Source organism: Heliangelus exortis, chromosome 20, assembly GCF_036169615.1.
Source record: "Heliangelus exortis chromosome 20, bHelExo1.hap1, whole genome shotgun sequence".
Classification (NCBI taxonomy): Eukaryota; Metazoa; Chordata; class Aves; order Apodiformes; family Trochilidae; genus Heliangelus; species Heliangelus exortis.
The window spans coordinates 5502883-5529842 of NC_092441.1; the positions used below are offsets into that span (position 1 = coordinate 5502883).

Sequence of the window (26960 nt, forward strand, 5' to 3'; positions counted from 1 at the left end):
AAAGCCAGTAAGCCTTATCATACAAATCAATTGGTTAAAAGTTAACTAAGATATGAAAAATCTGATATTGCAGGTAGTTAATTTTATCTTCCTGCATATAACTTCTAAGGATTTATAGTTCAAGGATTTGAATTAAAACTTAACTTACATGATAGTACATGCATGTTTATCCAAGTAATTCTGTGCAGCAATGTCAATGCAGAAATGAGCCATAAGAATAACATTCTATAAAAAATTATATTCTAGAAAATCCAATGTAATATACATTGTACGTAGTAAAGAAATATGAATAACTTATAATCTTGCTTAATTTGGGTTTTTAATTGCTTTCTTTCAGGCTACAATGCTCTGTTAAGATATGAAGGCTTTGAAAATGATTCAAATCTTGACTTCTGGTGCAACGTTTGTGGGTCTGACATCCACCCAGTTGGTTGGTGTGCAACCAGTGGGAAGCCCCTAGTCCCTCCTCGAAGTATGTAAATAGTAGCCTTACTTATTGATATAAAAGTCTGTGTTTATGAAACTAAATTTGCTTATGGTCCAGATATCAAAAGTTTTTTCTTACCGTAGCAGCTCTTTTCAACAGTTATTAATAAATCATTTTAACTTTTGGAAAAATAAGGACTTGACTGATGCCAAAAGTGTTTCTTGGAGTAGCCCATCTGATGCAACTTAAAGTTTTTAAGATGAAGGTGGAAGCAATTAGCTGATCAGTGATATGAACATGCACTGATTTTATTTATATTTTATTATGAAATTTTCCCTGACATACCCTTAAACTTAATCTTGGGTAGCATTCATTCTCTGAAGTTTTTTGTCATTATTGTCATCCAGGCCTTTTAACAGTCATCTGAGATTTCTTCTTTACATATTCCAAACTCTAATATTGTCTCTAATTGACACAATTAAAAATCAGTGGCTTATTTTTTCCCCTTCATTTGCAACAGCCATCCAACACAAATACACAAACTGGAAAGCTTTTCTAGTGAAACGACTTACTGGTGCCAAAACACTTCCTCCTGACTTTTCTCAGAAGGTAAGGCTGATGCAATATCAATGATGTACTGTAAACAAAATTGCAGCACAGTGTGAAGAACTCAAGTATTTTACAATGGCACATAACCTTCTTTTGTAGTGAAGATGATACAGTAGTTTCTTCCCTTAAATACAGTTTCCCTTGCAATCTCTGGTCTCCAATTATGTCCACACTTTTCAGTATGTATTTGGAAAACTGCTTCCTCTAGCAGAAAGTAGTTTTCTTTAAAAAGTGATTATTCTATTTTAATTTTAAAATTCCCTCATTAAAAAAGAACAACAGTGCTAATAAGCTTCCCTGTGATACACTAGAAAAGTGAGAACTTATTTTTCTAATTTGGGAATGATTTTTAACATGCACTATTTCAAGAAACTGAACGAAAGGTGCTAATGTAGCCCATACCTTGGTGCAATAAAGTATGTACTTTTAAATGTTAGTATTTTACATTTGCTCTGGACTAGATATTTTTGCTGTCTTTAAGTCATGTCTGTGTGTAGTATAGTGTGCTATGAATTTACTTACTAGTATTGTGAGATGGTACAAAGCTTTTATTAGGAATGTGAGACTGTTTGTTGTATTACACTGCATTAAATGTTTAAAAAATAGCAAGCAGAAAAATCCTTTCTTTGCTTTTTCATTTCTTGTTAAAAATTGGCTCAGTTGGAAGCCAAATTAAATTTTCAAGATCTCAAAATTTTGAAGAGTTCATAATGGAAATGACAAGTAATAGATACTTATTTTTAAACACAATGTATTGTCACAAGGCAGATTGACATCTATTTCCACATTCCTTCTTTTTGGTATATTATGAAGGAATAAGATTGTAAGTGGCCAGCTTTAATTACGTTGGTTTCTTTTCCAGGCTTTTTATAACAAAAGTATTTTTAAAGTGCTGTATTTTGAGTGGATGACAATGCTTGTTTTCATTTAAAATTCCTTCTCAACATGATTATATCCATTGTTAACAACTGAAGAGACTTTCATTAAATCAATGGAAAATTTCTGTAACCTATGCAAGAATTGTATTAGGGGCTGTCCTTGAGACAATTAAAGCACTGTAGGTTCTGTTCTCCTTAGTTTTCTGGAACATTTCATTTTTCCCTATTTGCAATGAAATATAAATAATCTGTGTTGCTGTTTTTGCAGTTTGATTAACAAGTGTTTGAATTAGACGAATAGTGCATTGATACCGTGCTTTAATAGCAGAAGATGTGACTAAGGAAAAAGAGGGTATATTCTTACAGATTTTTTTTTCCTTGTTACTTTAAGGTGTCTGAGAGCATGCAGTATCCATTCAAAACTTCCATGAGAGTAGAAGTTGTTGACAAAACACACCTTTGTCGGACAAGGGTGGCAGTTGTAGAAAGTGTCATTGGGGGACGGTTAAGATTGGTGTATGAAGAAAGTGAAGACAAAACTGATGACTTCTGGTGCCATATGTACAGTCCACTCATTCATCATATTGGCTGGTCTCGAAGTATAGGACACAGATTCAAAAGATCTGGTAAGCTGCTGGTGGTTTTCTGGGAGTATTGACTTGTGGAACTCTGAGTTAAGCAGATGAGGTTGTGTTCTGGAGGCATTTCATGGATTAAGTCATCCAGATTTTTGTGGTAGTCTTATTACAAACTGTGGGCTTCCTACACCTGTGCTTACATTTTACTGGTGAACAGATTCACAGAAACATTCTGTCTGCTCTATTAACAAAACTTCTTGATAATGTGTGTTATTGTTCCTTGTAGATATTACAAAGAAACAGGATGGACATTTTGATGCACCCCCACATTTATTTATGAAGGTGAGTTTGCTAGCAAGAACACTCTGTTCTTAGAGTTCATTTGAGGTGTTTTTTTTTAGTTCCCTACATGCTTGAAACAGACCTGAAGTTATATTTAAACCCCAGAAATACATTCCCATAACAAGCATTACTTCTTTTTATTCAAACACCTAATTTGTCCTACTTGGCATCAGCAGAGATGATAGAGCTGGTATTTTAAGCTGTTCTTTTGGTGGTGTAGGGGATGTGTTTTGTTCCAGGCTTCTTGGATTCTTAGCTTCTGGTGCTGTTATGTGATTCTTTAGGTAAAAGAGGTTGATGCAGCTGGAGAATGGTTTAAAGAAGGAATGAAATTAGAAGCTATAGACCCTTTAAACCTTTCGGCAATATGTGTAGCAACTATTAGAAAGGTAAGAAAACAAATTTGCATTTTGGGAAGGTACATAGAATTCCTGGTTTTCACTCACCTTTATTCAGGTCTGAAACAAAAAGCTCCAAAACAAAATAAATGCAGCTCATTCACACAGGGAGTGTTTATGGAATATATATAGTAACTTTATACACAACCGTTAGGAAAAAATATAATTTTTCTTTTTTTTTTTTTTTTATTTTTACTTTAATATCTGGAAATTCAGCCTTACCTTTAAACAAAATAGTATGTTGGTGAGATTAATTTGCAGGATGATCCAAATTATACCAAATTTTTTGTAACTTCAAAAGGAAAGCACCTTCCTTACTTAGAGAAGTCTATGAAGACATTTATGAATGTGCTTTTTTCCTACCTTGATGGAGAGGGATCTCATCCATGTGAAATCTGTTTTTAAAAGAGGAAGAGAACATAAAAATTTGCTTGGCAGAACTGCATTACCTTACCAATGAGGAACGTGGTTGTGATTTTAAGTCTTTTTTCTTAATAATAGTGTGCAGAACATTGTAGCAACTAAATAGCAGACAATTATAACACTTTAGAAGTAGAACTGATGTTCACAAGAAAAAAAAATAGAGATCAGAGAAAGGAAGTGTTCATCTCATAACTTGGCAGTTAACAAAGGCACATTTGACAATATTTCACATGGTCTTGGAGACAGGTATGCTTTGGGCTTTTTTGTTTTGTTATAACTGAATGTCCTTCTAAGTGTACTTCCATTATTATTAAGTTACTTTTCACTCTTTTGAAACATGGCATGCTTTCTTTCTAGCCTTATCACAGAGTTAAAGGTATTTAATGTAAAATTTTGTTTTTCTTTACAAAGGTTTTAGCAGATGGCTATCTTATGATTGGGATTGATGGCTCAGAAGCAGCAGATGGGTCTGATTGGTTTTGTTACCATGCCACTTCCCCTTCTATTTTCCCTGTTGGTTTCTGTGAAATTAACATGATTGAACTAACTCCACCCAGAGGTACATATGGAATTCTGACCACATTTTCTTTTGAATATTTTTCAGTGATATTGTATGTGCCATATGCTTTGTTTCTTAATTCAGTCTACAAAACTCATGTCACTTTTTAGGACTATCAAATCTGAAACCATCCAACAGCATAACTTGAAATCAATCTAAAACAGAGATAATGAACTTTCCATTTAGCAAAAAGTCAAATTGAACTTCTGATGAATTATCTGGCTAAAATAAGTTGCTTTTGCTCTCAGAAATTGAGGATAGCCACTAGTTCATTAGTATATTCCAAAAGTGAATGAGAATTATGTTGGTCACTGAAAGGACTGTTTAGAATGTCATCACTTGGGAAGTCCTGGCCACCAAAAGGAATAATGAACATTGTGAACAATCTCAGACCTGAGCTAATTCACAGTGAGTCCAGTTAATTTGTTGGAGAACATGCACAACTTTGAGCTTCAAGAAAGCAGCCATTAGAACTGTGGGCTGTGTAATCCCTTCTGTGAGAAAGAGCTATCTGTCCACACTAGCTCATATGCCTTCAGAAGACATTGCCTTCATTTTTTCAATGTCTAGCAATTGATGAAGAAGATGGTAACTGGCTGTGTGACAGCAGATATGAATGGTTTTCACTTATCTCATCCTTGCAGTCTTCTACTTGTATTTATTGAATAATTTTTTTTTGCTAATAATTTCAAAGACAGGTAGTGCAACATGAAGAAAATAATTTCACATCATTTTCATTATTGCACACTGATGAATCTGTCATCTTTGAGTATGTGGAAAGTGCAGTTGGACAGATTTCCCATTATTTTTCAGAAAGCTCATTATGTGAATTTGTTGCCTAGAAATTCACGGCTGCAGTCACCCCTCAAAAATGTGGTGCAAGAGTCTCTTGCACTAGAAAACATTTTTGTGGGAGGAAAAAGCATGCGTGTCAATGCATACCAAACAATTTAGAAATAAATACATTAAGCTGATGATACAGAATAGGAGAGAAACCTCCCTTCTCTGATGTACCTTCTCTTCAAATACCCCTATATGATAGTTTGTGACTTTTGTTGTCAGCACATTTATGGTGCTTCTGTGTTTCTTGTATCTTGGCAACCTTATTCTTTATCTCCATATATACTTTCTCTTTTATTGCAGTTTTCTATAGTAGTTCTGTATCAGCCACTGAGAGGCAATTATAAATCACACATGCAATAATCTAAAAGTCATTTGAAAGAGGAATTAATAGGAGTAAAATACAGAATGTAATTCGCATTAGTGTGTTTAATAGGATCAAAGTGATCAAAGCTTCTTAGCTCTTATGAGAGGTGTATTTTACTTTCCAAATCATGGGCTTGAAAATGGACAGGTTTTGAGTTGTCTACTCTAATCAGGACCACAAGCACATTTCTCTGGTGTGGATCATGACAAGTTATTTAAATGACTTGCATACAAATAGATTTGTCTGCCAGAAGAACTGTGTGTTAAGAAGTATTAATATGCAAAGCTGGTAGATTGCTACCCTTAGTAACTGTTAGCTCTCCAGCCACATCTCTTTATGTAGCTACTACATACCTAAGGTGAACATTATTTTCCCAATTACTCTTAGAGAACTTATTTAAGTTGTTGTGAAATAATTTGACTGGGTAAGCTCATTCCTTCCAAGCATCTTCATCTCTTGTTGCAATCAGTGGAAGGATGAAGATGCTCAGACACCTTCAAGGGTGGGATTGCAAACTGTGCTGTGAATGTTGGTTACCTGATGAGTCTGGCTCTGCAGTTCTGAGCTGTGGGAGCTCTTTCTTCTCACTTAGATGAGATCCAACTGTATTCTGTAGCTCCCCATGCCATGCCTACGATGCTGTCATTTTTTTCAGACTGTCCCTCACTGCAGAATACCACAAAGAAATCTTTCTTCAGCTACAGTCTGAGAATTATTGGCTTAAGCAGTTGAAGTTTTCCATAGTAAAAAATAGTCCTGCATGTGTTATGTCTGTTCAGCAGATGAACAAAAGCAACATTTATCTGAGTGATTTCCTTCCCTTCGTGACAGCTTTAGAAAAGAGATCTTACACTAGAAAAAATCTTGTATTTTCCAGATTATTGCCATTTTTAGCCTTATTTAAACTTTAAAATATCCATGCTGGTTCTTACCACTCTGTTCCTTGCAATTCAGGTGTCTCAGTAGTGGAGCTCTTTCCCCCCAGGAAAGACACTGGATATGCTTGATGATGTGATCTGTTTTGGGTCATTTGTAGGGGCATTGTAGAGATCAAGGATGTGTGCAGACAAAAAGCTTCAAGTTTGAATGATGAACCTTAACAATAAATGACACTTTCTATATTATCCAGAGATTCATTCATCTTGTTTGTTGCAATGGGCAATGTCCAGATGACTCTCTTGTCTCTTAGACCAAAGCTCAGAGAGTGGAAGTTTCTGATATTAATGTTTTGCTTCTTTGTGGTCTTTTTAGCCCTAACACAGTGCCAATATATTATTTTTGTTGTGTTCTTATGCATGAAGTTTGCAGTTGACATTTGAAAATGTTGTTTAAAATTCACAGGTTATGCAAAGCTACCTTTCAAATGGTTTGACTACCTCAGGGAAAGTGACTCAATAGCAGCACCTGTAAAGCTCTTCAATAAGGTAATAAACAACATACACGTGTATTTAAACTGTAATTAGTATTATCATTAATTTTCAGTCTGTATAGTCCATGGAATTGACCCACTTCATTTTTTGAAAAGCTAAAACAACAGAAGTTTTTAGTAATAGGAACCATTTGAATGTATTAAGCTTTGAATATTTCTGAAATGTTAAATAAAACAGGGGTATGGGAAACTTCATAAATTTCTTCATAAATTTCATATTCTGCCCCTGTGCTCTGCCCTGGTGAGGCCACACCTCGAGTCCTTTGTCCAGTTCTGGGCCCCTCAGCTCAGGAAGGAGATTGAGGTCCTAGAGCAGGTCCAAAGGAGGCAACTGGGCTGGTGAAAGGACTTGAGCACAGAACCTATGAGGAGAGGCTGAGGGAGCTGGGGCTGTTCAGCCTGGAGAAGAGGAGGCTCAGGGGAGACCTCATCACTCTCTACAACTCCCTGAAAGGAGGTTGGAGCCAGGGGGGGGTTGGGCTCTTTTCCCAGACGACTTTCAACAAGACAAGAGGGCATGGTATTAAGTTGTGCCAGGGGAGGTTTAGGTTAGATATTAGAAAGAATTTCTTTACTGAGAAGGTGATCAGACACTGGAATGGGCTGCCCAGGGAAGGGGTGGATTCTCCATCCCTGGAGATATTTCAAAAGAGCCTGGATGTGGCACTCAGTGCCATGGGCTGGGAACTGCAGTGGGAGTGGGTCAAGGGTTGGACTTGATGAGCTCTGAGGTCCCTTCCAACCCAGCCAATTCTATGATTCTAATTCTATAAATAAATGATATTTAGTGTTTCCCTATATGAAGCTGACTGAAATATTTATTTCAGTGCTGTGCTTAAACCATCTGAATTAACATGTTTATTTGCTGATGTTTTCCCTGTTTGTGTTGGCTTTTCCAGGAAGTTCCAAACCACGGGTTTCATGTTGGAATGAAACTGGAGGCTGTTGATCTGATGGAGCCTCGCCTGGTGTGTGTGGCCACAGTAACTCGGATCATCCATCGCCTTTTGAGGATCCACTTTGATGGCTGGGAAGATGAATATGATCAGTGGGTGGATTGTGAGTCCCCAGACCTCTATCCAGTGGGATGGTGTCAGCTAACTGGGTATCAACTACAGCCTCCAGCACCACAATGTAAGTTTCTGGTTTGTATCTCATCTAACAGTTCCTTTCTGCTCCTTGTGCCTGGAGGATGATTTCCTGACTTCATCCTGTTAGGTCACCAGGTGTAACAGAAATAGAACAAACTAAAGCACCTCTGAGTGTTTCTGTGGTTACTTTACTATGTTTAATGCCAGATTATGCTTATTTGGTCCAGGGAAAAAGCCTGTTCTTCATCAGTTCTGTGTAATATGTGTGAATTTAAATTGCTTTAAGATTGCTCTGCATACTAATTTGATGGATCTCAGTATGTGCATAGCTGTTCATGTGCAGAAGTACTTATGCAAGAAGGCTGTGTTTTATTTAGTGCATCAAAATTTGTCCTGTCAGACAGTAATTGATATCTGTTTTAGAACTGTTTGTTGTTTACTGGGGGGATAATAGTAGTTATGTTTAGTTTAAGGGGAGGCTTTTCCACAATACAGACATTCTGCCTTTGTTCAGTCACTAAATTCTGTGCCTGTGCAGCAGCTTTGACACATTTGGAAGTGTTTTTCAAAAATATTAAACTTTTAATTTTGAATTCTTATTTTTTGCAGCATCAAGAGATAGCCAGTCCAGTTCATCAAAACAGAAGAAAAAAGCTAAATCGCAGCAGTACAAAGGACATAAGAAAAGTGGGTGACAAAGTAGTGTTTGCACTTTTCCTGTTGCTTAAAAAGTTTGTGGTCTCTCCCTAAGTCTTTAATCTATTTGGAAATCTTTGTGTGTAATCAGGTGTTATGCTTAAATGTGCAGTATATGCCATAAAAGGAATTTTTTCATTGACAATGACCATTTTTTGGAAATTGCAACAGGGCTTATGCTGCTAATGGTCTAATTGTAATGTGAATTGTAGGTGGACAGCTGTTGCAATCTTTGGGATTCAACATTTTAGTTAAATAATAAATTTGGCTAAGTAAAGTGATTCATGGTTTGTAAATGGCCAACATTGAATCTTATCTTTACTTTTATAAAGACTAAACAGGCAGCAAATGGCAAACAAGAGTAAATTTGTGTTAATTTGAGCAACAGTCATTATTATTCCTGTTAACATGTTCAGTTACCTTCTTAAACTAGTGTTTTAAAGCACTAAATTCTTCAGAAAACCCTGTAGAAAACGTATTATTGCAAGTAATTTGTTCAAAAATGTTAATTTTAGAGCATAACTTATGATCAGAAAGCATTTTTTTTCTGTGGGATATTGAGGGTTAAACGAAGAGTCACTAAAATGCAGAATATAAGGAAACGGGAAATCTGTGATCCATCACCAATTTAAATATTATTAAGAATATTTAAGAAAAACTAGTACTTAACTTTGAATTTATACATCTTTAATGTTCATCTTTTATTTTTAGTGACTTCATTGCAGCTGAAGGAGGAGTTGCTAGATGGAGAAGAGTATAGCTTCCTTCAAGGAGCATCTGATCAGGAAAGCAACGGATCTGCCAGTTACTACATCAAACAAGAACCTTAAGGCAGCTCAGAAAAGTGAGGAGCAGAGTATTGGTGATAGGAAAAGAGCCTTTCTCCAAGACTGACTGATGTTGTTCCCACTTGGATGGTGCAGTTCAGGTGACTGTACCTGGGGCACTTTGCTAACTGTAGATGAGTTAGACTCAGTTCAGAATTTTTTGGAAGGGCGGGGAAACTATTTTAGTGAAAAAGATTTTTCAATTTATTAAAAACAAAAACGGACACTTTTGTGTTGTATTTGAAGCTTTTGAAAGAATTTTGTAATATTTTCAAGTTCAGATTTATTGTGCATTGTTAACAAGAACTGAAATTCTAATTTTTTTGTAAGATTAAAGTTTAATTAGCATGACTGTGGGAAGCGGTTGGAGGAAGATGTAGTTGCAAATACAAGTGAACTGTCATAACAAATGAACCTTCTTGGTACTAGTTGGGAGACTTGGACTCTTATGAACTGCACTGGTCACTCCTCTGTTTTTTGGTTTTTTTTATTGTGAAAATAAGGCATTCAAGCTGTAATTTAGAGGCATAAATTGTATGTGAAAGGTAGTCCTGTAAAGCTCTACTCAGTGAGTAGCCCCAGTTGCAATGGAGCCATCACCTGAGGAAGATTTTAACTTTTTGAGATGTTTTTATTTAGTTTAAAACACCTTTTTTATATAAGATTTAAAAAAAAAAAAAAAAAAAGTGTTCATTAGGGTCTGATTGAGTGTCCATCAATATCAGTAGCCTTGTCTCCACTGACTGCAGTGGGCATTGGGTTGGGACTGTAAAGCCTCTTGTCTGTACATGAATGTCTGTGGTCTTGGAATGCTTCAGCAATCGTTTACAGAGCCCTCTGCCAAACTGGAACTTCCCTCATTTGGAAGATGAGTTTTAGCTAACAATTTGGACTAAAGAAGAGACTTTAGTGAGGACAGTACCTCAGGCCTCCCTTGGTAGTAGGAAGGAACTCCTGAGTATTCTTTGGATTTTGCTTTCCATTCAGAAAGGCCTACATGTTTCCTTACCATTTTAAATATTTATTTTTGAGCGTTTAAACCCAATGTTCCACATGGTTTCAGGTGAGCTAAAAGGAGCCATACATTGTGAATTTAAAAAAGGAGTTCAGTTCTGCACAGCCTGCAATATTCTTTTCATGCTGCAATAGTGTCGTATAGAAGTTGAGACTTGAGCAGTATATAAACCATATACTGTCTGCTATATCATTCATAAACTGGATTTGCTTACTGCCTGGAAACCTTGTGTCTCACTTCAAGTATCCTCTTGGCCCCAGCTGCCTAACTGCCCAGTTTTTTTCAAAGCCAAGTCATGTAAAAGGATGAAAACTACTACCAGTAAAACACGACATATTTTAGCACAAGCTATTAGCAATTTGGATTTTTTTTTTTTTTCTTTCTGTATTTTTAAACTTTGTACATTTCTGTAAATCATGTCATTCATTGAGCTGATTACTAAAGTGCTTAATCACCCCTGCAGAGCTGTGACTGGAAAAATGTGCATCAAGAGCTTTAGCTTTTACCAGTAAGGTTCATTAACTAAACTCTCAGGAATTAACTGCATATGTTCTATAAGTGCTTCTGGGTCTTAGCCAGTCCCCTTCAGAGCAGTACAATGATAATCTGACTCTTGACCATAAATTAGTGCTTAAAAAAATTATTAACGTGTGTTCCTACAGCCTAAGAAATGCTATAAGGATTAGCAACCCACAGAGCCCCAGGAGACAATTTTTATATATTGTTGTTTGAGCTTAAAAAACACAGTGCATAGAAAGTTGAAAACCAGCAATTTGATTATTTTCTAAAATCTTGCTCTATCTTTGGGTACATAGTATTGGTAATATGCACAGGTTTACCTCATTCTATGCAAGAGGGGTTAATTATGTAAAGTTTTGTATTTACTACTGGAAGTATAAAACGTCCTGTATAGTGTAGGAATGTCTGGAAATCTTTTCTCCCTTACTGGTAAAATTTTCTTAATGACCCCTTTTTAAGAGCAGCTTCTTACAGTGACAGAATCTGGTTATCAGATTATAAGTATCTGTAGCTTCAGATGGTAAAGACATTTTAGCTCTCTAAAACAGCCATAAAAAGGACTTTGTCAGGCTTGGTAGACTTCAAATACCTTCTCAGATTCTGACCTATCCGTGACATTTCTTTTGAACAGCCTGGATTTGGAGAAGCAGGATTAGAGACCATTCATTGTAGTGACACTTTGAGCCTTGATTTTTTTATTTTTTTTTTTTCTGTGTTCTCTATTTAACATGTTGTAAAATCCAGCTCTGCGACCATTGATCTGGTTTGGTAAGTACAGCATTACTGATTTTTTTATTTTTTTTTTAATGTCAACAATTTGTAGATTGTCCCTGTCATCTGAAACAAGGTTGGCACAGTCTTGCTTTCTGCTCTCATTGGTAGCTTCTGAGTTAAGTAGAAAACCTGTTGCATTAATTTGTGTTCATAATGTGAAAATCTGGGCTAGTAATGAGCAAGGGATATTGCCTTGTCACTGCCTGATTTCTGAGTTAGTCTTCAAATGTCAAGAGGGAAAACCAACACTTAATATGAACATCTTGTGTTGGAGAAATGTAAGAATAGGATTTGAAGTCTGTCAGTCTTTATAAATGTTCTTTGAAAGTTGGTATTTTATTCATTAAACACTAAAGTATGTGAGGTGACTTGCATTTTACAGGTTCACACATGACATCAGTAGTTGTGTGTTGAGATCTGTGGGTGAAATTCCTCATTTGTTTCTGAATTCCAAATCTACCTAAATCGTGTCATTGTCAAGTACAGTGAAATCTGTGCTAAGCAAACCACGTGAAGAACTGACATCACTTGCTGAGGAGATGTTTAATAACACCTGAGAAAACTCCACCAGGTATTTAGAGAATGGTCTCTAAATGGAGTGGGTTGTTACCTGCTGGCTGTGGTATCCTTAGTGAGGCTTCATTGTATTTGTAAAGCATTCATTAGTAGCATGGCTCTGGGAATTTTTACCTTCATTTTACTCTAAGCTGTGTTACTTGGCTGAAAGAGCAGCAAAGTGTTGGACATCTGACATCTTCAGTGGGGTCAAACTAATTTCAGTATTTGGCATAGCAGATTTTTATAACCAGAAGGTAGCACAATTTATGTACCTTACTTTGCAGCTGCCCTTCTTTTATTACTCCAGATCTTTCTGCTGATCTTTGATTTTTATGTTAGTTTAAATACAACTCTTTAACCTTTTCCTTGCTGCATCTGAGGAAAGCTAAAGCAGTTATCAGTTCCTTGTTCTATGGATACTAACACGGGTTTCAGTGTTTGTTTGTTTTTTTTATTGTTGTTTTATGTGATGTGAACACCCTCTCCCGTCAATATTTGTACGATGGTGCTAATATATTTGGTAACAATCCTTTATTGGGAAGGGATTTTAAAAAACTGTGATTTAAACTGATTTTTTCTTCCTTTTGATTTTCATATTTAAAACAAGAAGCCACAGCCATTTATACAAGAAAGGCATCAGCTTTGGCCCCTGGGAAAACGTTGGGGCGGGAATCAAAATTAAACAAATGGGTTTTTACATCATTTCTGTATGTATTTGATATATTGATCAATATCTGTACAAATTTAATCTTTTATTTTCTTGGTAATTTGTGTGGTCAATGAGAAAGTATTTAAAGCTTTCTCACGCTGTGTACATAACCAAGTGAAAAAATGCTTTTGGAGAAATTAATGTTACTTTCATTTTTACGAGACTGCAGATTTTCAGCATGGATGTGAGAAGCATTAAAATTATAACTTTGTGTACAAGATGAAAATAATTCACTAAATTTGCCTTTTTTTACACAAAATAAAAATTATAAAAGGTCTGTTTGTAGTGGTTGTTTTGTTTAAAAGGCATGTTAAAATGTGCATTACATTGCCTCTGTCCTAAGGGAATGCAGAATAAAATACCCACAATCTGGAAAACCCGTTTTAATTAAGGGGATAAATTAGTCTGAGCAAAAAGCTCTGAGCACAAAACAATATAAGATGGTGGCATGAGAGAAATTAGTAGAGCACTTTGGTGTTTCACAGTTGGTATTAATAAATTTTGTGTAGGGAGGGAAACTTTGTCACAGGGTAGTGCTACATTTTAATACTGGTCCAGTTCTGTTACCTTGGAGGGAGCTCCCCCATCCCTTCAGCTCTCCCTCTGCAACTGTAACTTGTTCCAGGAGCCTTCAAAGCAACCTTGCAATGAACAGAAGTCACTGCATTTATTTTTGGGGACATTCAGGGACATTGGTCTTAACCATTCCTCCTCCATAAGGGAAATACTGAGCACCCAAGTAAAGGGACAGATGGCTATTGCATTGGTGAGGCCGCACCTGGAGTATTGTGTCCAGTTCTGGGCCCCTCAGTTCAAGAAGGACAGGGAAGTGCTTGAAAGAGTCCAGCGCAGAGCTACTGAGATGATTAAGGGAGTGGAACATCTCCCTTATGAGGAAAGGCTGAGGGAGCTGGGTCTCTTTAGTTTGGAGAAAAGGAGACTGAGGGGTGACCTCATCAATGTTTTCAAATATGTAAGGGGTGAGTGTCAGGGAGATGGAGTTAGGCTTTTCTCAGTGGTGACCAGTGATAGGACAAGGGGTAATGGGTGTAAATTGGAGCATAGGAGGTTCAAGTTGAATATCAGAAAGAATTTTTTTACTGTAAGGGTGACAGAGCCCTGGAACAGGCTGCCCAGGGGGGTTGTGGAGTCTCCTTCATTGGAGACATTCAAAACCCACCTGGACACGTTCCTAGGCGATGTACTCTAGGGGGCCCTGCTCTGGCAGGGGGGGTTGGACTAGATGATCTTTTGAGGTCCCTTCCAACCCCTGGGATTCTATGATTCTATGATTCTATTTGCCCACAGTCTGTTTTATAGTGAATCCACCACAAATCAATAGTTCATATCATCCATTTATTTAACAGTGCTGAAAACAAAGATAACCGTGGTGGTAATTGCTCCCAGGTCAATAGCTGGAATGAGATGATGTGTTAAGAAGGCACAATTCATCTTGGAACCATTTCACTCATAGATCCAATCGTGTGCACAGGATTTGTAGTCAATGAGCTCTGCAGGTTTGAACCACAGGTTGATCTCCTTCTGTGCACTTTCTACGGAGTCACTGCCATGAATGATGTTTCTGTGGAAGGAGACAAACACCTCGTTTCATGTCAAAATACACTTGCAGCAACCCAGTAGTTCTCTTAGACAGAAATCTGGGTGAAGCATCTAGAGCTGCATGACTATTTCAGGTACAATATTCAAACACCTCTACTATAAGACTAGTGAAGCCTAGCAGGGTGAGCAGGGCTCCTAGGGCTACTTTCCTACACCAGCCACTGACACTGCCTGATCTTACATGAAGCTCTGAGGAGGAGACAGATTTCAAAAGTCTCAGTTTTATACCAGGCCATTTTCTTAAGGAGCAGTTACAGATTGTGACCTGCAAATAAAGTGTCATCAGACTCTGATATCCACCACCAATTTTTACTTTCTAGAATAAAAAACTACCACTAGGATATCCACCAACAATTTTGACTTTCTAGAATAAAAAACTACCAACACTGAGGTTTTTATCTTGATTGAAAACAAAGTGAGCACAAACCTTCCTACTTGAATGCAGAAGTCACCACGGATAGTACCAGGCTTAGAGTCTGCAGGGTTTGTTTCCCCAAGCATTACTCTCCCGGTTTTAACCACGTTGAGTCCTTCCCATACCTTAAGGAAAAAAGATAAATCCTGTTAATCCATGTTTATAGAAAATATCAAATATTAATCTTGGCTAATAATTTATAAATTGTAATGAAACCAGGGCTCCACCACTAAAATTAATCTGGCCTTAGATTGTCTCTTAGGCCTGGAAAGATGACTACAGAAAAAGTAAAGTCCTTACAAAAAAGATTATCAAGATTGTCACTCAATAAAGGAGATGCTTTACCAAGCCTCAGTTAACTGATGTACAAGGCAAATTAACATCCTTCTGCAGTGACAGGATAAGGACAGCCTGATGAGCTGCAGGTGCTCCTGGCTTTCAGGAATTTTGCTTAATCCACACTAAGCATTTTAATGTGCATTTTATACAAGCACACTTCCATTCTTAATAAATAGTAACTTCTTAACTTGATTGTTTTCACCTTAATTTTGGTTTTCTTTCACCACTATCAGATCTGGGTAGTTTGAAAAAGTCTTTCCATAACAGGCTTGTCTGAATATTTTTAAATCATTTATCAAGTGAGACAAATGTATATGAGACAGGCTTAAAGGAGAAGCAAGCCACTTACCATGGCCACAATAGGTCCAGAGTTCATGTACTTAACCAAACCAGGGTAGAAGGGTCGGTCTTTCAGGTCAATGTAATGTTGTTTAAGAAGGTCTTCAGAGGCCTTGGAAAGGACAAATGTAACGTTAAATATCTCTTTCATAATATACCACAAAAGGTGTTACAACTACAAGACTACAGCATTAGTGACTGGATTCACCAGTCACTGACATTATCAACAGCTGCTGCAGTGCTGTGGGGGTTTCAGTTCCTGGTGTAAAATCACAGGAGTTCACAACACACCATCTGTCTTTGTAATACTGTCAGTGCTGTGAATTGTCAGAATTATTTCTTTGCATTAAAGCAATCCTCAGCAATAACCTGAGCACATAACATCTGGATGACATCCCTCAATACCACCTTTCAGACAAGGTCATTTGGACTCTACGGGTCTGCACGAGCAAATTTTCCTTCCTTAGGAAATGGCAGATACCAAACGTTTGGGTTTGGCAGGAAGCTTGGCCTGATGTGCGATGCAGTGCTGCCCAAATCCGGCATCAGATTCCCATTCCGATGCAGGAAAAGCCGCATGGAAGAGGCGTTTATTCAAGCACCTATTCCAGGTGCCCAAAACATTTATGGCAGAGCCGCTGCAGGGACGATTCCCCGGGCACTTACGTGCACGAACTTCATGGCCACCAGCCGGAATCCTTTCTGCTCGAACCGCTTGATGATCTCTCCCACCAGCCCCCGCTGGACCCCATCGGGCTTGATGGCGATGAAGGTGCGTTCGCAGTTTGCAGCCATCGCGCTGGGGACAGAGGGAGCGGCAGGGCTGGGACGCGGCTCAATCTGAGCCCCACCGCCCCCTCAAGGTCGGCGGGACCCGGTGCCCGCCCCACCATGGCGGCGTCGGTCCCGCCCGGGCCCACGTGGCACCGGGCTCTCCTCTGTCCTCCCCCCGCCCGATACCAGGCCCGAAAGCCGCCCCCGCGCCCGGGGTTGAGGGGAATCTTTCCGCCACCAGGCGACCGCCCTTAGCGGTGCCCAAACCCCTCGGTTTCCCCTCTGGGAGCGGGGGTCTCACCTCTCCGGAGCTCCCACAGCCGCTCCCGCCCGCACCGCAGCCGCCGAAGAAAGAGGGGGAGGAGGAAGCGGGCGGCCGCCGGATCCCCCGCCCTGCGGAGAGGAGGAGCCGCTCGGCTTGCGGCGCTTAGGGGCGGGCCGGGGGGGGCTGGGGGCTCGCTTGGGTGCCCGCCCACCCACACCCGCCAGCCCGGGCTGCGGGAGGTCCGGCCCAGCCCGGCCGGGGGACGCTGCTGCTGGGCCTGGCCGAGGCCGCTTCGCTCCCGCCCGGTTGCCTCCCAGCCCCCGCAGAGCCTGGCAGGCGGCCCGGCCGCGGGCAGCTGCTGGCCGGGAGGTGCCGAAGGGCCGGAGGCAGCTGTCGCCTTCCCTTCCGCGAATATCGCTTCGGAGGGTCAGGGATTCAAGGGAGCGAGGGGATCCCGCTGTGTAAAAGGTTAAGGGTGGCCGAGAGTTCTAGAGAGGTTTTCATTGGGAAGTACCTGCCCGGCTGCTCTCATCAGCCTCCCCATCAGGGTTGTTGTTACCAGCCTAGAGAGACCCAACCTGCAGCCTTAGAGCTGCGTGAAATAATATTTCTCGGAGAAAAATGATGGAGGATCTGTCAGCCAGCAAAGTTCTTGGTGATATTTCATTTGTTAGGATACGGGAAGGTGAAGCCAAGTGTCAAAACGCAGGTGAAAAACTCCAGAGTTCCTTCTCACAACAAGAATTAGGAAGTGTTGTGACTTTTTCTTATGTTTACTACTTAGTACTTCATTAATTTACATAACACATTTCATCTTCCTGAGCTTGTTATAGTCTTGTAAGACATGATCAGCCTGGGATCTCCTATGCACAGCACTGCATTTCTTCCGTGAGAAATTTCTTCTACCTCTTCCCAGCCTCAACATATTAGAAACACAAATCAGTAGCTTTTTGACAACCCCCACACCTCCAAAATAGTTTCTCTATTTTGCAGCAAGCAAATCAAGAAAAAGAAACCTCAAGGAGTCCTTCGAGCAAAAATTAATCTGGAGAGTAGTCATCTTGAGCACAGGTTTGTCATGTGTTCCCTTTTCTCTAACAACCTTTAACTTATTTATCTTATATAACACTGAGTACTTTCAGAAGAAACATTTACAACTTCATTTAGGGTTTTGTAGTTAACATTTGGTCTCTCTCCTATTAATTAATTAGCCCTGAGACAACAAAATAAAAAGTTACTTTTTTCCACTTAAGAAACAGTAAATGTTGTTTTACTTGATACCATCTCTCTTTAGGAGATAGGTATCTTCATAAAATACCATAAGCATTGAATTCAGAATTCATTGCACAGTTAACTATTTGAAACAAGATCTCACTACAGGAAAAATCCTCGGAGTTTGAACAGCTAATTTCATGAGACCCCTGCTCTTAACAGATACAGAGTTGCAGGTAAATAAATACATAGGACTGACCCCAACACCAGTTTTGGGTGTTTCTGGTCCAGCAGAGTTTGTGAATATTCTTACAATCTCTGCAAGAGGCTGATCAAAACAGACACCTTTATTGAAACACACTGAGCATTCTTATGACTGTATTCCTTTCCATTATTAAATAATTAAAAAAAAAAAAAAAAAAAAAAAGCTAAAATGCCTTCTGAAATACCTTCTCCAAGAACAGCTTGTTTTGTAGTTCCAGCCATTAAGGAAAGAACAGAAATGAGAACACAGTTATCAGCTGTCCTGCCAGCGAAGCAAACATCACTGTTCTGTGCCACATCAGAGGGCTGCTACAATAAAGTGGATGAAGATAGATCTTCCTCATCTAGCCTCACATTAATCTTCTTTTCACATAAAAAGGGCATTTTTAAAAGCCTGGCCTTTTAATCCTTCCATAAAATGCTAAACAAATCCTGGGGGGGGGGGAAAGGCAAGTGAAACAGCATCAGTCTAAAGGAAAGGTCTCATTTTAATCAACATTGTGCTACAGGCACAAGACATTCTGGAGAAAGAATAAGCTTTTTTTCTGCATTTTTTTTGTGTGTGGGGATTCACTTGATATATTCTTCAATCCTCAACATATGAGCACACTATCAATATATTTACATACCACCAGCTGACCTCTAACATTTTAACAAAGTTAAACTTTGACACTGAGCCAGTGGCATATTTATTTACCAAATAAGTTTTACCATTTTTTTTTCTATTTACCAAAATATCCTCTATGATACAGTATGTTTCAGGAAAATATATGCATTCTATGTCATTAACAATGAATGGTTTATTTTTCTGTGCTTTAGTCTGATACCTCTCAATCTCAGAAGCAGCTTTTTAAAAGCTCAATTCCACCTCTACCTGACAGCTCTTGATCCAAAGCAGCATCATACTCTGTATTTTTAGTCACAAAAGAGCAATCTCACAGTTTTCTGAGATAAATTTCTACCAATTCATCTGAAGGGCTTTGAAATAGCTAGAGGCTAGCATGTGTTTACAGATGTTAGGGATGTTAAATGATGTAGGCTCAGTTCTAGTCATAGATCCATTCGTGAGCACAGCTTCTGTAATCAACCAGTTCTTCAGGAGTGAACCACAAACTGATCTCTGTTTCAGCACTTTCTACAGAATCACTCCCATGAATAATGTTCCTAGGAAAAGAAGAGGTAGATATAAATCAAACTCAGCTTCCTCTTTTGAAGTGGTCACCATTATGGAGTAAAGTTACAGTAAATGTCAAGTAGTAAAAGCACTGAGTACACAGCCCCAGCTTTGCTCATTGTTTTTGTCAGTGGGGAAGACCACAACTTGATTTCCACTTTTAGACAGGAACAGGGCATAGGAAACAGCAGTTCTGTTCATTGGGTAGAGAGGGATGGAGTTCCTACACATATCATATGTACCACTGGACATTTTGTGTCTTTAGATGGTATCAATAGTTTCAAAATGTACCTTCCAACTTGAACACAGAAGTCACCACGAATAGTGCCAGGCTTTGAATCAAATGGATTAGTTTCCCCCAGCATCACTCTTCCAGTCTTAATGACATTAAGACCTTCCCACACCTTAAAAAAAAAATCAAAAAGCCATTGAGGTTATTAAATATTAGTAGTAGATAAAGTAGCAAGAGTTAACCATATGTTACAGAATTACTTAATGCTGCACCTCATGGCACAAATCACCATCTTAACCTTCCTGTAGCAAGATATATTTAATCTCTAATTTTTTCTTTCAGATTCTTGAAGCAACTGCTGAAGTTCTGCACAATACTTCTCATGAAGGATGGGAAGGGAACAATTGTAAATCTTAATAGAGTAACCAGCCTTACAAAGCTGTTGGGTCATTAGAGATCTAGACCTCCAGTTCGACTATTTTACAAATAATCTACAGAGGAAAAACAAAGAAAATTTTTTCTAATTAAGTTAGACTGGAGAAGATTTTCAGTTTTTATAGTTTAGGAGTATATTAAGAACATTCCACCAACATTTTTTGGCTTGCTTAATACATGGCATTTCATAGTGGGGTTTTGTGCAGGTCTGGTGTTTATGAAGGTTCCAGCTTTGGTTCCCCCTTTACTTTCCTACCCTCTTCCTCAACACAGTGACTCAAAGGAGGGAGAGATTATGACAACAAAATGAAAGAAAAAGGAGTTAACAGGATGTTAAAAAAGAGTTATGCATCTTCCTAATCACAGTATGTGAATCTAGATTTTTAAATCCTTTTAAATTTAAAGTAAAATTCAACAGGCAACACGATCTTACTGCAGGTATAACACTTCAATTCTATATTTTTCTTAGCTTCATTTTTAAGAACTCACCATAGCTACAACAGGTCCAGAATGCATATACTGCACCAGACCATCATAGAAGGGACGGTCTTTTAGGTCAATGTAGTGTTCCCTCAGAAGGTCTTCAGAGGCCTGCATTAAAAACCAACCAGCCAAACAAAAAAAGCTTACTGTAAGAACTTAAGAGCACACTGGAATCATATAGATTAACCACAGAGCACTGGTAATCCTGAAACTTGCACGCACTTGAAAATTCAGCATTTCTAGTATCTTCCTAGAAGTACTTTCAGTTGAGGTGAATTTGAAGTGTTGGTTTTCACCACAGCTGAACTTAGAAAAGCATCTCTTGCTAATATAGACAGTTTATGTGACCTGGTATTTGTTGAAGATATTCAGTTATTTATTAGATATGGGATGCACCCAGAAGAAAAATGATCTTCAGACTAAGGACATCAAGTTACTAAAATTAGCATGCTTAGCATGTCTAAAGCATTTACTCAGAGCTGGGAATTGGAACTTTTCCAAAATATTAAAATACAAAAAATATTAAAAGACATCAAAATGGCAGGTTTAATTGTTCTGAAGGCTACAGCTGTCGTTACAGCAGGGCACTCTGTTTTAAGGCCACACTTTATATGAAAAAGGAGACAAGCAAATTAAGGAAAGCTTACGTGTATTAATTTCATGGCCACCAGTTTGAATCCTTTCTGTTCAAACCTCTTGATGATTTCTCCCACCAGGCCCCGCTGGACCCCATCGGGTTTGATGGCGATGAAGGTGCGCTCGGAGATGGAAGCCATGGTCCTAATGAAGAAGGGAATAAAAGCCAATATTCCAGGATGAGGAGGCAAGTACAGTCACACCCCTGGATCACAGGGAATGTCAGTTATTATAATAATTAAATCAAGCTGTCTCTGAGGGTCATTAACCCATGATCTTATCTGAGGAAATCAGTCGCTGTACAGGGGTTCTCCCAAGTGCTGCAAGAGGAAGTTTAAAACATTGTGACAAAAATAGAAACAAGCAATTAGCAAATATTAAAATCAGAAAAACCCTGATGGAGTGGAGTGGAGTGGAGTGGAAGGTAAAGATTGTCCCAGACACACCTCAAAGTGCAGTGTGGGAGGCTGCTGCCTGCCATTCAGGGTGAAATAAGCTGAATAAATCCATATGCATAATTCTCATCTGTAAAACCCCAATACCACAAGTTTATTTCGGAATATTGTCTGACAGCAACTGTGGCCGTGTGTGTGCAGATACCCACGTACGGATGCACACAAACCCACCACCTCAGGGAAGCCCACCAGAGGAGGTCACCAGCCGCACAGCACCTGCTGGTTCCGTTTAAGAAGTGCAGAAAATTACCGAAACGGGCCAGGTTCCTCCCTACCCGCGGTGCGACCCTTCCCTGGGCCCCGCGGAACCGGGAGGCCCCTTCAGCCCTCTCCACCTCCTCCCCGTTCCCCCAGCAGCTCCCCGCTGCCCCGTCTCACCTGCTGGCGGTTCCGATTGCCTCTGCCGGCCCATGGCCGCAGCCGGTCCGGCCAAGCCTCGGCTTAGCCCTAAGCCGCCTCCGCGGGTCGCCACCTCGGGGATGCCGGTTGCCATGGCGACGGTGCGGCCTCCCGCCCGCAGAGGGCGCCGGGCCCCGCCGCACAGGCCCCGCACACACAGACACTGCGGGGGAACCCCCCCCCCCCCGCACCAGCCCTTCCTGGACCCCTCCGTCGGTGTCCGCCCGCACCCTCGCTCCTAATCCGCTAAAGGGATTTGGACCCGTGTCCCCTTTTCATCCCCCGCCTCTCGGCCCGACCTCTCACTGGCCCCGCGCCGCGGCCCCGGCACCCAGGTTGGGTGTTGGTTTACACCATCAGAGGGTGGTTTTCTCTTTTCCAAGCTATTTAATGCAGGGATGCTCGGGAAATGCCTTTTTAAAGCATTTAAATCTTCGCTGCTGAATCTCGGTTTTGTTTAATAAAACGCACAAAAAATTATTTTCATTTAAAAACATTCTCATAGTGTTCTAAGTTTCCTCTCTAAAAAAGGCAATTTTTTTTTTCATTGGCTATACTGCATTAGATCTCTGAGTCAAAACACCCTTCAACAATTTACCTCTTCAATGTTTTGCCTTGAGCATTTTATTTCCTTTGAGAGATCTGAAGATAAAATCTCTGGACACCCAGGTTCTTGTATTCACAGCATGTCCTGCTGAGAGGAAATCCGTGCTTGTCCTGTCTTTGTTTCTGAAACTGGGATGAACTTCCTGGGCTCTGCTCCCTGGCTCTTCTTGAAAGCAAAATAAAATGGATTTCACTTCCCTCTGGGTAGGACACAGCTGCTGCTGAGCAGGAGTAAGCTCAGCTTTTTGGTATCATGGATTTCCTTAGCTGGGATCCCTTTTCTTTGCTACAATCCTTCACACATCCTTGTCTTATTTCCAGTTCTGGTAGGAGCAGCTAAATATGACATAAGAATCTCTTCAAATAACCTGTTCATTGATATCCAGGGGCCTTTTTTTTCCAGGTATGATGACAAGATGATGCACTCATTTTTCCAAGGTCATTTATTTAATGAAAGATGTTTAAAACAACACAGCATTGGACAGTCTAGCAAGTCCCCCTTGAAGTTATTTTGAACTTAGCATTTCTGAGTATTCTCCTGGCAATATCAATCCATCATATTGTTGTTTCAAAACACGTTTGTTTCACACTACTAAAACAAAACAATGCAGCTTTAGTAATCCTCATCAAGGCAAAATCCTCAGCAAGGCTGTAACCCTCAGCAAGGCAAAATAATATTTAAAACTAAAAATAGAAAAGGTCTCTAGAAACAGGATGTTTAGAAAAATATTCGCCTATAAGCAGCAAAAGGACATCTATTTATAGCCTGGCTAAAACTATGCCATTTAATGATTAAAGCTTAGGACTTTAAGGTGGGCAAGCACTGTCTGCTGTGTGATCTTTGCCAAGTCTTTTAACCTCATTAAATAAGGGTCATCTTTGTCACTTTTGAGATTAATCCATGATTAGCAGAGCAGGTTGTGCATTATATAGTACATGAACCACCACAGAAACACACTTGTTATTTTTAATGTATAAACAAGCAGCTTTTTCTGCAGGATGAAAATTCTACCAGAATTACTAAATTACATTGAAAATTACATGTTTCCCTAAAATGCAAACACGTAGTCAAGCTAGACAAATAATTTCCTAAAAACAGCTTGATCATGGAAAGAGAAAATAAAGCCCTGCAAAGTCTTCAGTGAGTGAACCAAGTACAATTACTGAGCTCAGGTCATTTACCCATCACTTAAAACCAGAGAGATCTCTGAAAGGGGTATAAGGCAAAAGACTGACTGTGAATGTCTCCCAAACTCCAGGAGAAAACATCTCCCAGCTTTGTCCTTTTGGCCCCAGCTGTACCATGGTCTCAGCTAACAGCCTTTACCTGCACCACTTGGAACATCTGGGGAGTTCTCATCAAGAATCATGTTTTGTGCTGTGCAACTCTTGCTCCTTATAACCAGATCTGTAAGCCTCCCATGGTTTTTTGCTCATGTCTATACTGCTCTTCATTAAGTTAAGTATTGCTGTCATTCATCTGTTTTTAGCTGGATTCCTGTTGCCCTTCAAGATATACAGCACCAGAGAATTAAGTTTTTCCAACAATATCTCCCTCTGGGTCAAGTCCTGGTTAAACTCTTCTCATCCCCTACTGATTCAGGGGCTACTTTTCTTCCCTGCTAAGTTGCAAATCAATTTACTTCCAAATAAACTGTTATTTCTAGGGACAGGGAATATAATTTTTCTTATTACCTAGAAAACGAATCTATTCTTCAAGCAGCTCTTTCCTCAAGAGTGTGAACTGCATTTTACTCAAGTAGTTACCAGAAACAGCCACTGCCTTCAAGCTACAAAGACAATACTATCATGTTTCTTTGTGTTGTTTCATATGCTTGATTAGTTTACTAAATTGACAGATCATCAAGGCCCCTTAATCTCCTGACAAGCAACTAGGATATAATTCTGTAAGTTGTTCTATTTTTAATCCATCCCTGAGTTTCTGATCTCACACTGATTTCAAGGTGCACATCATAAAATGTGATCAGAATGGTAAGACTGTAAATAAGATGAATTTTAACACCACTTGAAACCTGCCTCAAGATAGTTTTTCTACTGTCTGTCTAAGTACTTCATTAATCCATGTTAGATCCCCCCAGGTGACTAGAAATAAAAGTGAGAGAAATAAAAGAGGAGCACAAGTGGCTCTCCCCTACCTGTACTCCTCAGTCTGACTTGCACCTGTAGTGGCAACAGCCTCCCTGCTCAGTCATGGACTTGCTCCAGCTGTGGAATCAAACCCTATTTATCAATTTTACTAATAGAAACAGGATAAAAATAGCATGTCCTCAGAGACCCCTTCCCTCAAAGGCTGTCAGCAGACACCTTGACCCATTTTTGCCATCTGTCAGAAGGAACATCTTTTGAGCTTGTGTATTTGTGCAGCCAGCCAAGTGTGATGGCAATAAACTCTGCACAGGTAAAATGATCTCTGCTGCAGTTCCAGATGATTGGTTTTTTTATCCTCCCAACACTCTGCAGCTGTTTGGAGCTGTCCTCACGTGATGCAGTATTACAGGAGTCATGTGGTGAGGTGTGGGTTCAAAGTCCACTGCAGTTACACACAGCCTGCCAGCACTGTCCTGCCTCTCAACTCTGTTTGCAAATTTATTCAAGCTCAGTTAAAAAATAAATGTGTCAATAACCAACACCCTAAAGGTTCTCAGAGCCTCTGCAATACAAACAAGTGAGGCAAATGGGCGATGAGGTATGACCTAAAGGGAGAAATTCTGAAAGACAGCTTCCCTCAGCACTGCTGCCTCCAGTAAAGATTGCAATCCGAGGCAGAGAGCAGGCAAACACAGAAAAGGTGCAGTTTTTCAGTGTGGACAGATGCTAAAGAGAAGTATGATTAACAATATTTTCAATGAAAAATGTTTTTCAATGAAAACATCACTTGAGATGTAAGCAGGAAAGCGTTTTTTTAAAATTATTTTTTAGCTTAAATAATGCAAAATTTTTGTCACAGTTAACAGGCAGAGAGCTTCTCTTGCCTCTTGCCATTTTTAAAAATAGATCTGTATGTTAACTGCCAATGCCCTTACCACTTTATGCTAAGTATTAGCTTAGGAGGGTGATGTCTAAACAGAACACTCAAGAAATCCAATACATGGAGCTGAATTATTTTCTTCTTGTCATTCCTACTCTGAGCCAGTACCTTAGTACATAAAAAGGCAATGCAGCGTATGCATTTAAGGCACAGTTGCTGTCTTAGAATCTGTCCAAAACAGAGGAAATAGTGTAAACCTCTACTGCTCTCCAGTGGATACTAATGCAAGCACTGCAGTTAAGAGTTCCACCACTTCTCAAGCTTTTGCATATTTTAAAACACTCAATTCTTTGTTCCAGTGCTGCTACTGGACCACTGGCTTCCTAACATCCTTCCCTTGTACATGAAATATTTAATGCAAAATAGTGATTTCTGCAAATATCAATTATATGATAAAAATGAGGGATACGGAGCAACTCAAACTTTTCAGTCTGAGTAACATTTTTAGATTTACTGTGCCCAGAATCTCTCTTGTTATTCACATGATGAAACACATGGCCCAGAATGGAATTTGCTGTTCCAAATCCAAGGAAAACCAATCTGTCTCAGCAAGTGCAAGATGTTTCCTAAGTTGTGTTACTGTTACTAAGAAAGCGTTTTTGATATTTATTTGGAGACCTCATAAGAAATAAAAGATCTTTTTGCTGTCAGGGATCAGCCAACTCGAGACCCAAGCATGGGCTGGGAGCTGCCAAGTCCTGAACCCAGTTTTAGCTCTGGCAGCCATCCCCAAAGGAATCACTTCATCTATTTATACCCCTGGGGGGGTGCAATATATTAAATAAATAATAACCTTTTCACGTGCACCGTCAGAGAGCATTTCCTTGAATCTTATTCAAAGAAATAAAGGTTCACCGCGCAACCCCTCGGGCTCCCTCCTGCCTTCCCGCTGCCCCGGCCCTTCCCAAGGCCGTTTCCACGGGCACTGCCTCCCCACAGCCCTCAGCTCCGGAGCTCCGGCCCGGGCCAGACCTAAACCTCTCCCCTTGAGGCGAGCACCTTGCCCGAGGGGCCGGCAACCCCCAGCTCCCCCCGCCGGACACCTCATCGTCCCCCCAACGCGTCGCGGACCCCGGGAGCCATCCCCTCGCTCCCGCAGCCCGCATTCACCTCAGCGGGATAACAGCGGGATAACCCCGGGAGCTGAGGCGCTGACCGGGAACTGAGGCGCTGACCGGCAGCCGCCATCTTCCCTTCCCGCCCCTCTGACCTCCCCTGTGACGC

General features: G+C 39.9%; 3 protein-coding genes and 1 long non-coding RNA gene across 26 annotated transcripts in view; 2 read left to right on the forward strand and 2 right to left on the reverse strand.

The window, feature by feature from the left end:
* The window catches only part of MBTD1 (mbt domain containing 1), a 28578-nt gene extending 15262 nt beyond the window's left edge, over window positions 1-13316 (forward strand). For all 20 annotated transcript variants that reach the window (XM_071764312.1, XM_071764314.1, XM_071764318.1 and 17 more), the window contains 10 exons: window positions 338-472; window positions 948-1036; window positions 2306-2540; window positions 2779-2834; window positions 3119-3223; window positions 4067-4214; window positions 6763-6845; window positions 7750-7984; window positions 8551-8628; window positions 9349-13316. In XM_071764312.1, coding sequence (XP_071620413.1) covers window positions 338-472; window positions 948-1036; window positions 2306-2540; window positions 2779-2834; window positions 3119-3223; window positions 4067-4214; window positions 6763-6845; window positions 7750-7984; window positions 8551-8628; window positions 9349-9467 — 1283 coding nt within the window. In that variant the 3' untranslated portion in view covers window positions 9468-13316. The remainder of the gene's footprint in view (window positions 1-337; window positions 473-947; window positions 1037-2305; window positions 2541-2778; window positions 2835-3118; window positions 3224-4066; window positions 4215-6762; window positions 6846-7749; window positions 7985-8550; window positions 8629-9348) is intronic.
* Window positions 13317-14381: 1065 nt separating this feature from the next.
* LOC139805558 (nucleoside diphosphate kinase) lies at window positions 14382-16968 on the reverse strand. The gene is made up of 5 exons (XM_071764083.1): window positions 16828-16968; window positions 16419-16551; window positions 15763-15864; window positions 15087-15199; window positions 14382-14621 (listed from the first exon to the last, which is right to left on the reverse strand). Exons 2-5 carry the CDS (start codon window positions 16545-16547, stop codon window positions 14504-14506), a joined length of 462 nt encoding a protein of 153 aa, XP_071620184.1. The 5' UTR covers window positions 16548-16551; window positions 16828-16968; the 3' UTR covers window positions 14382-14503.
* A 38-nt stretch (window positions 16969-17006) lies between these two features.
* On the forward strand, window positions 17007-18707 carry LOC139805559 (uncharacterized). Its single transcript, XR_011729864.1, has 2 exons — window positions 17007-17217; window positions 17789-18707. It is a non-coding gene; the product is annotated as an uncharacterized lncRNA (long non-coding RNA).
* A 24-nt stretch (window positions 18708-18731) lies between these two features.
* LOC139805557 (nucleoside diphosphate kinase-like) lies at window positions 18732-26927 on the reverse strand. Of its 4 annotated transcripts, none has more exons than XM_071764081.1 (6): window positions 26912-26927; window positions 24844-24913; window positions 21239-21371; window positions 20598-20699; window positions 19733-19845; window positions 18732-19431 (listed from the first exon to the last, which is right to left on the reverse strand). In XM_071764081.1, the coding sequence occupies exons 3-6, from the start codon at window positions 21365-21367 to the stop codon at window positions 19314-19316; spliced, it is 462 nt and encodes a 153-aa protein (XP_071620182.1). In that variant the 5' UTR covers window positions 21368-21371; window positions 24844-24913; window positions 26912-26927; the 3' UTR covers window positions 18732-19313. The 4 variants fall into 4 exon arrangements, with proteins under 4 accessions (XP_071620182.1, XP_071620183.1, XP_071620180.1 ...); XM_071764082.1 differs by lacking the exon at window positions 26912-26927 and adding an exon at window positions 22680-22853 and having other exon boundaries at window positions 24844-24861; XM_071764079.1 differs by lacking the exon at window positions 26912-26927 and having other exon boundaries at window positions 24844-25548.
* Between the last annotated feature and the right edge of the window lie 33 nt (window positions 26928-26960).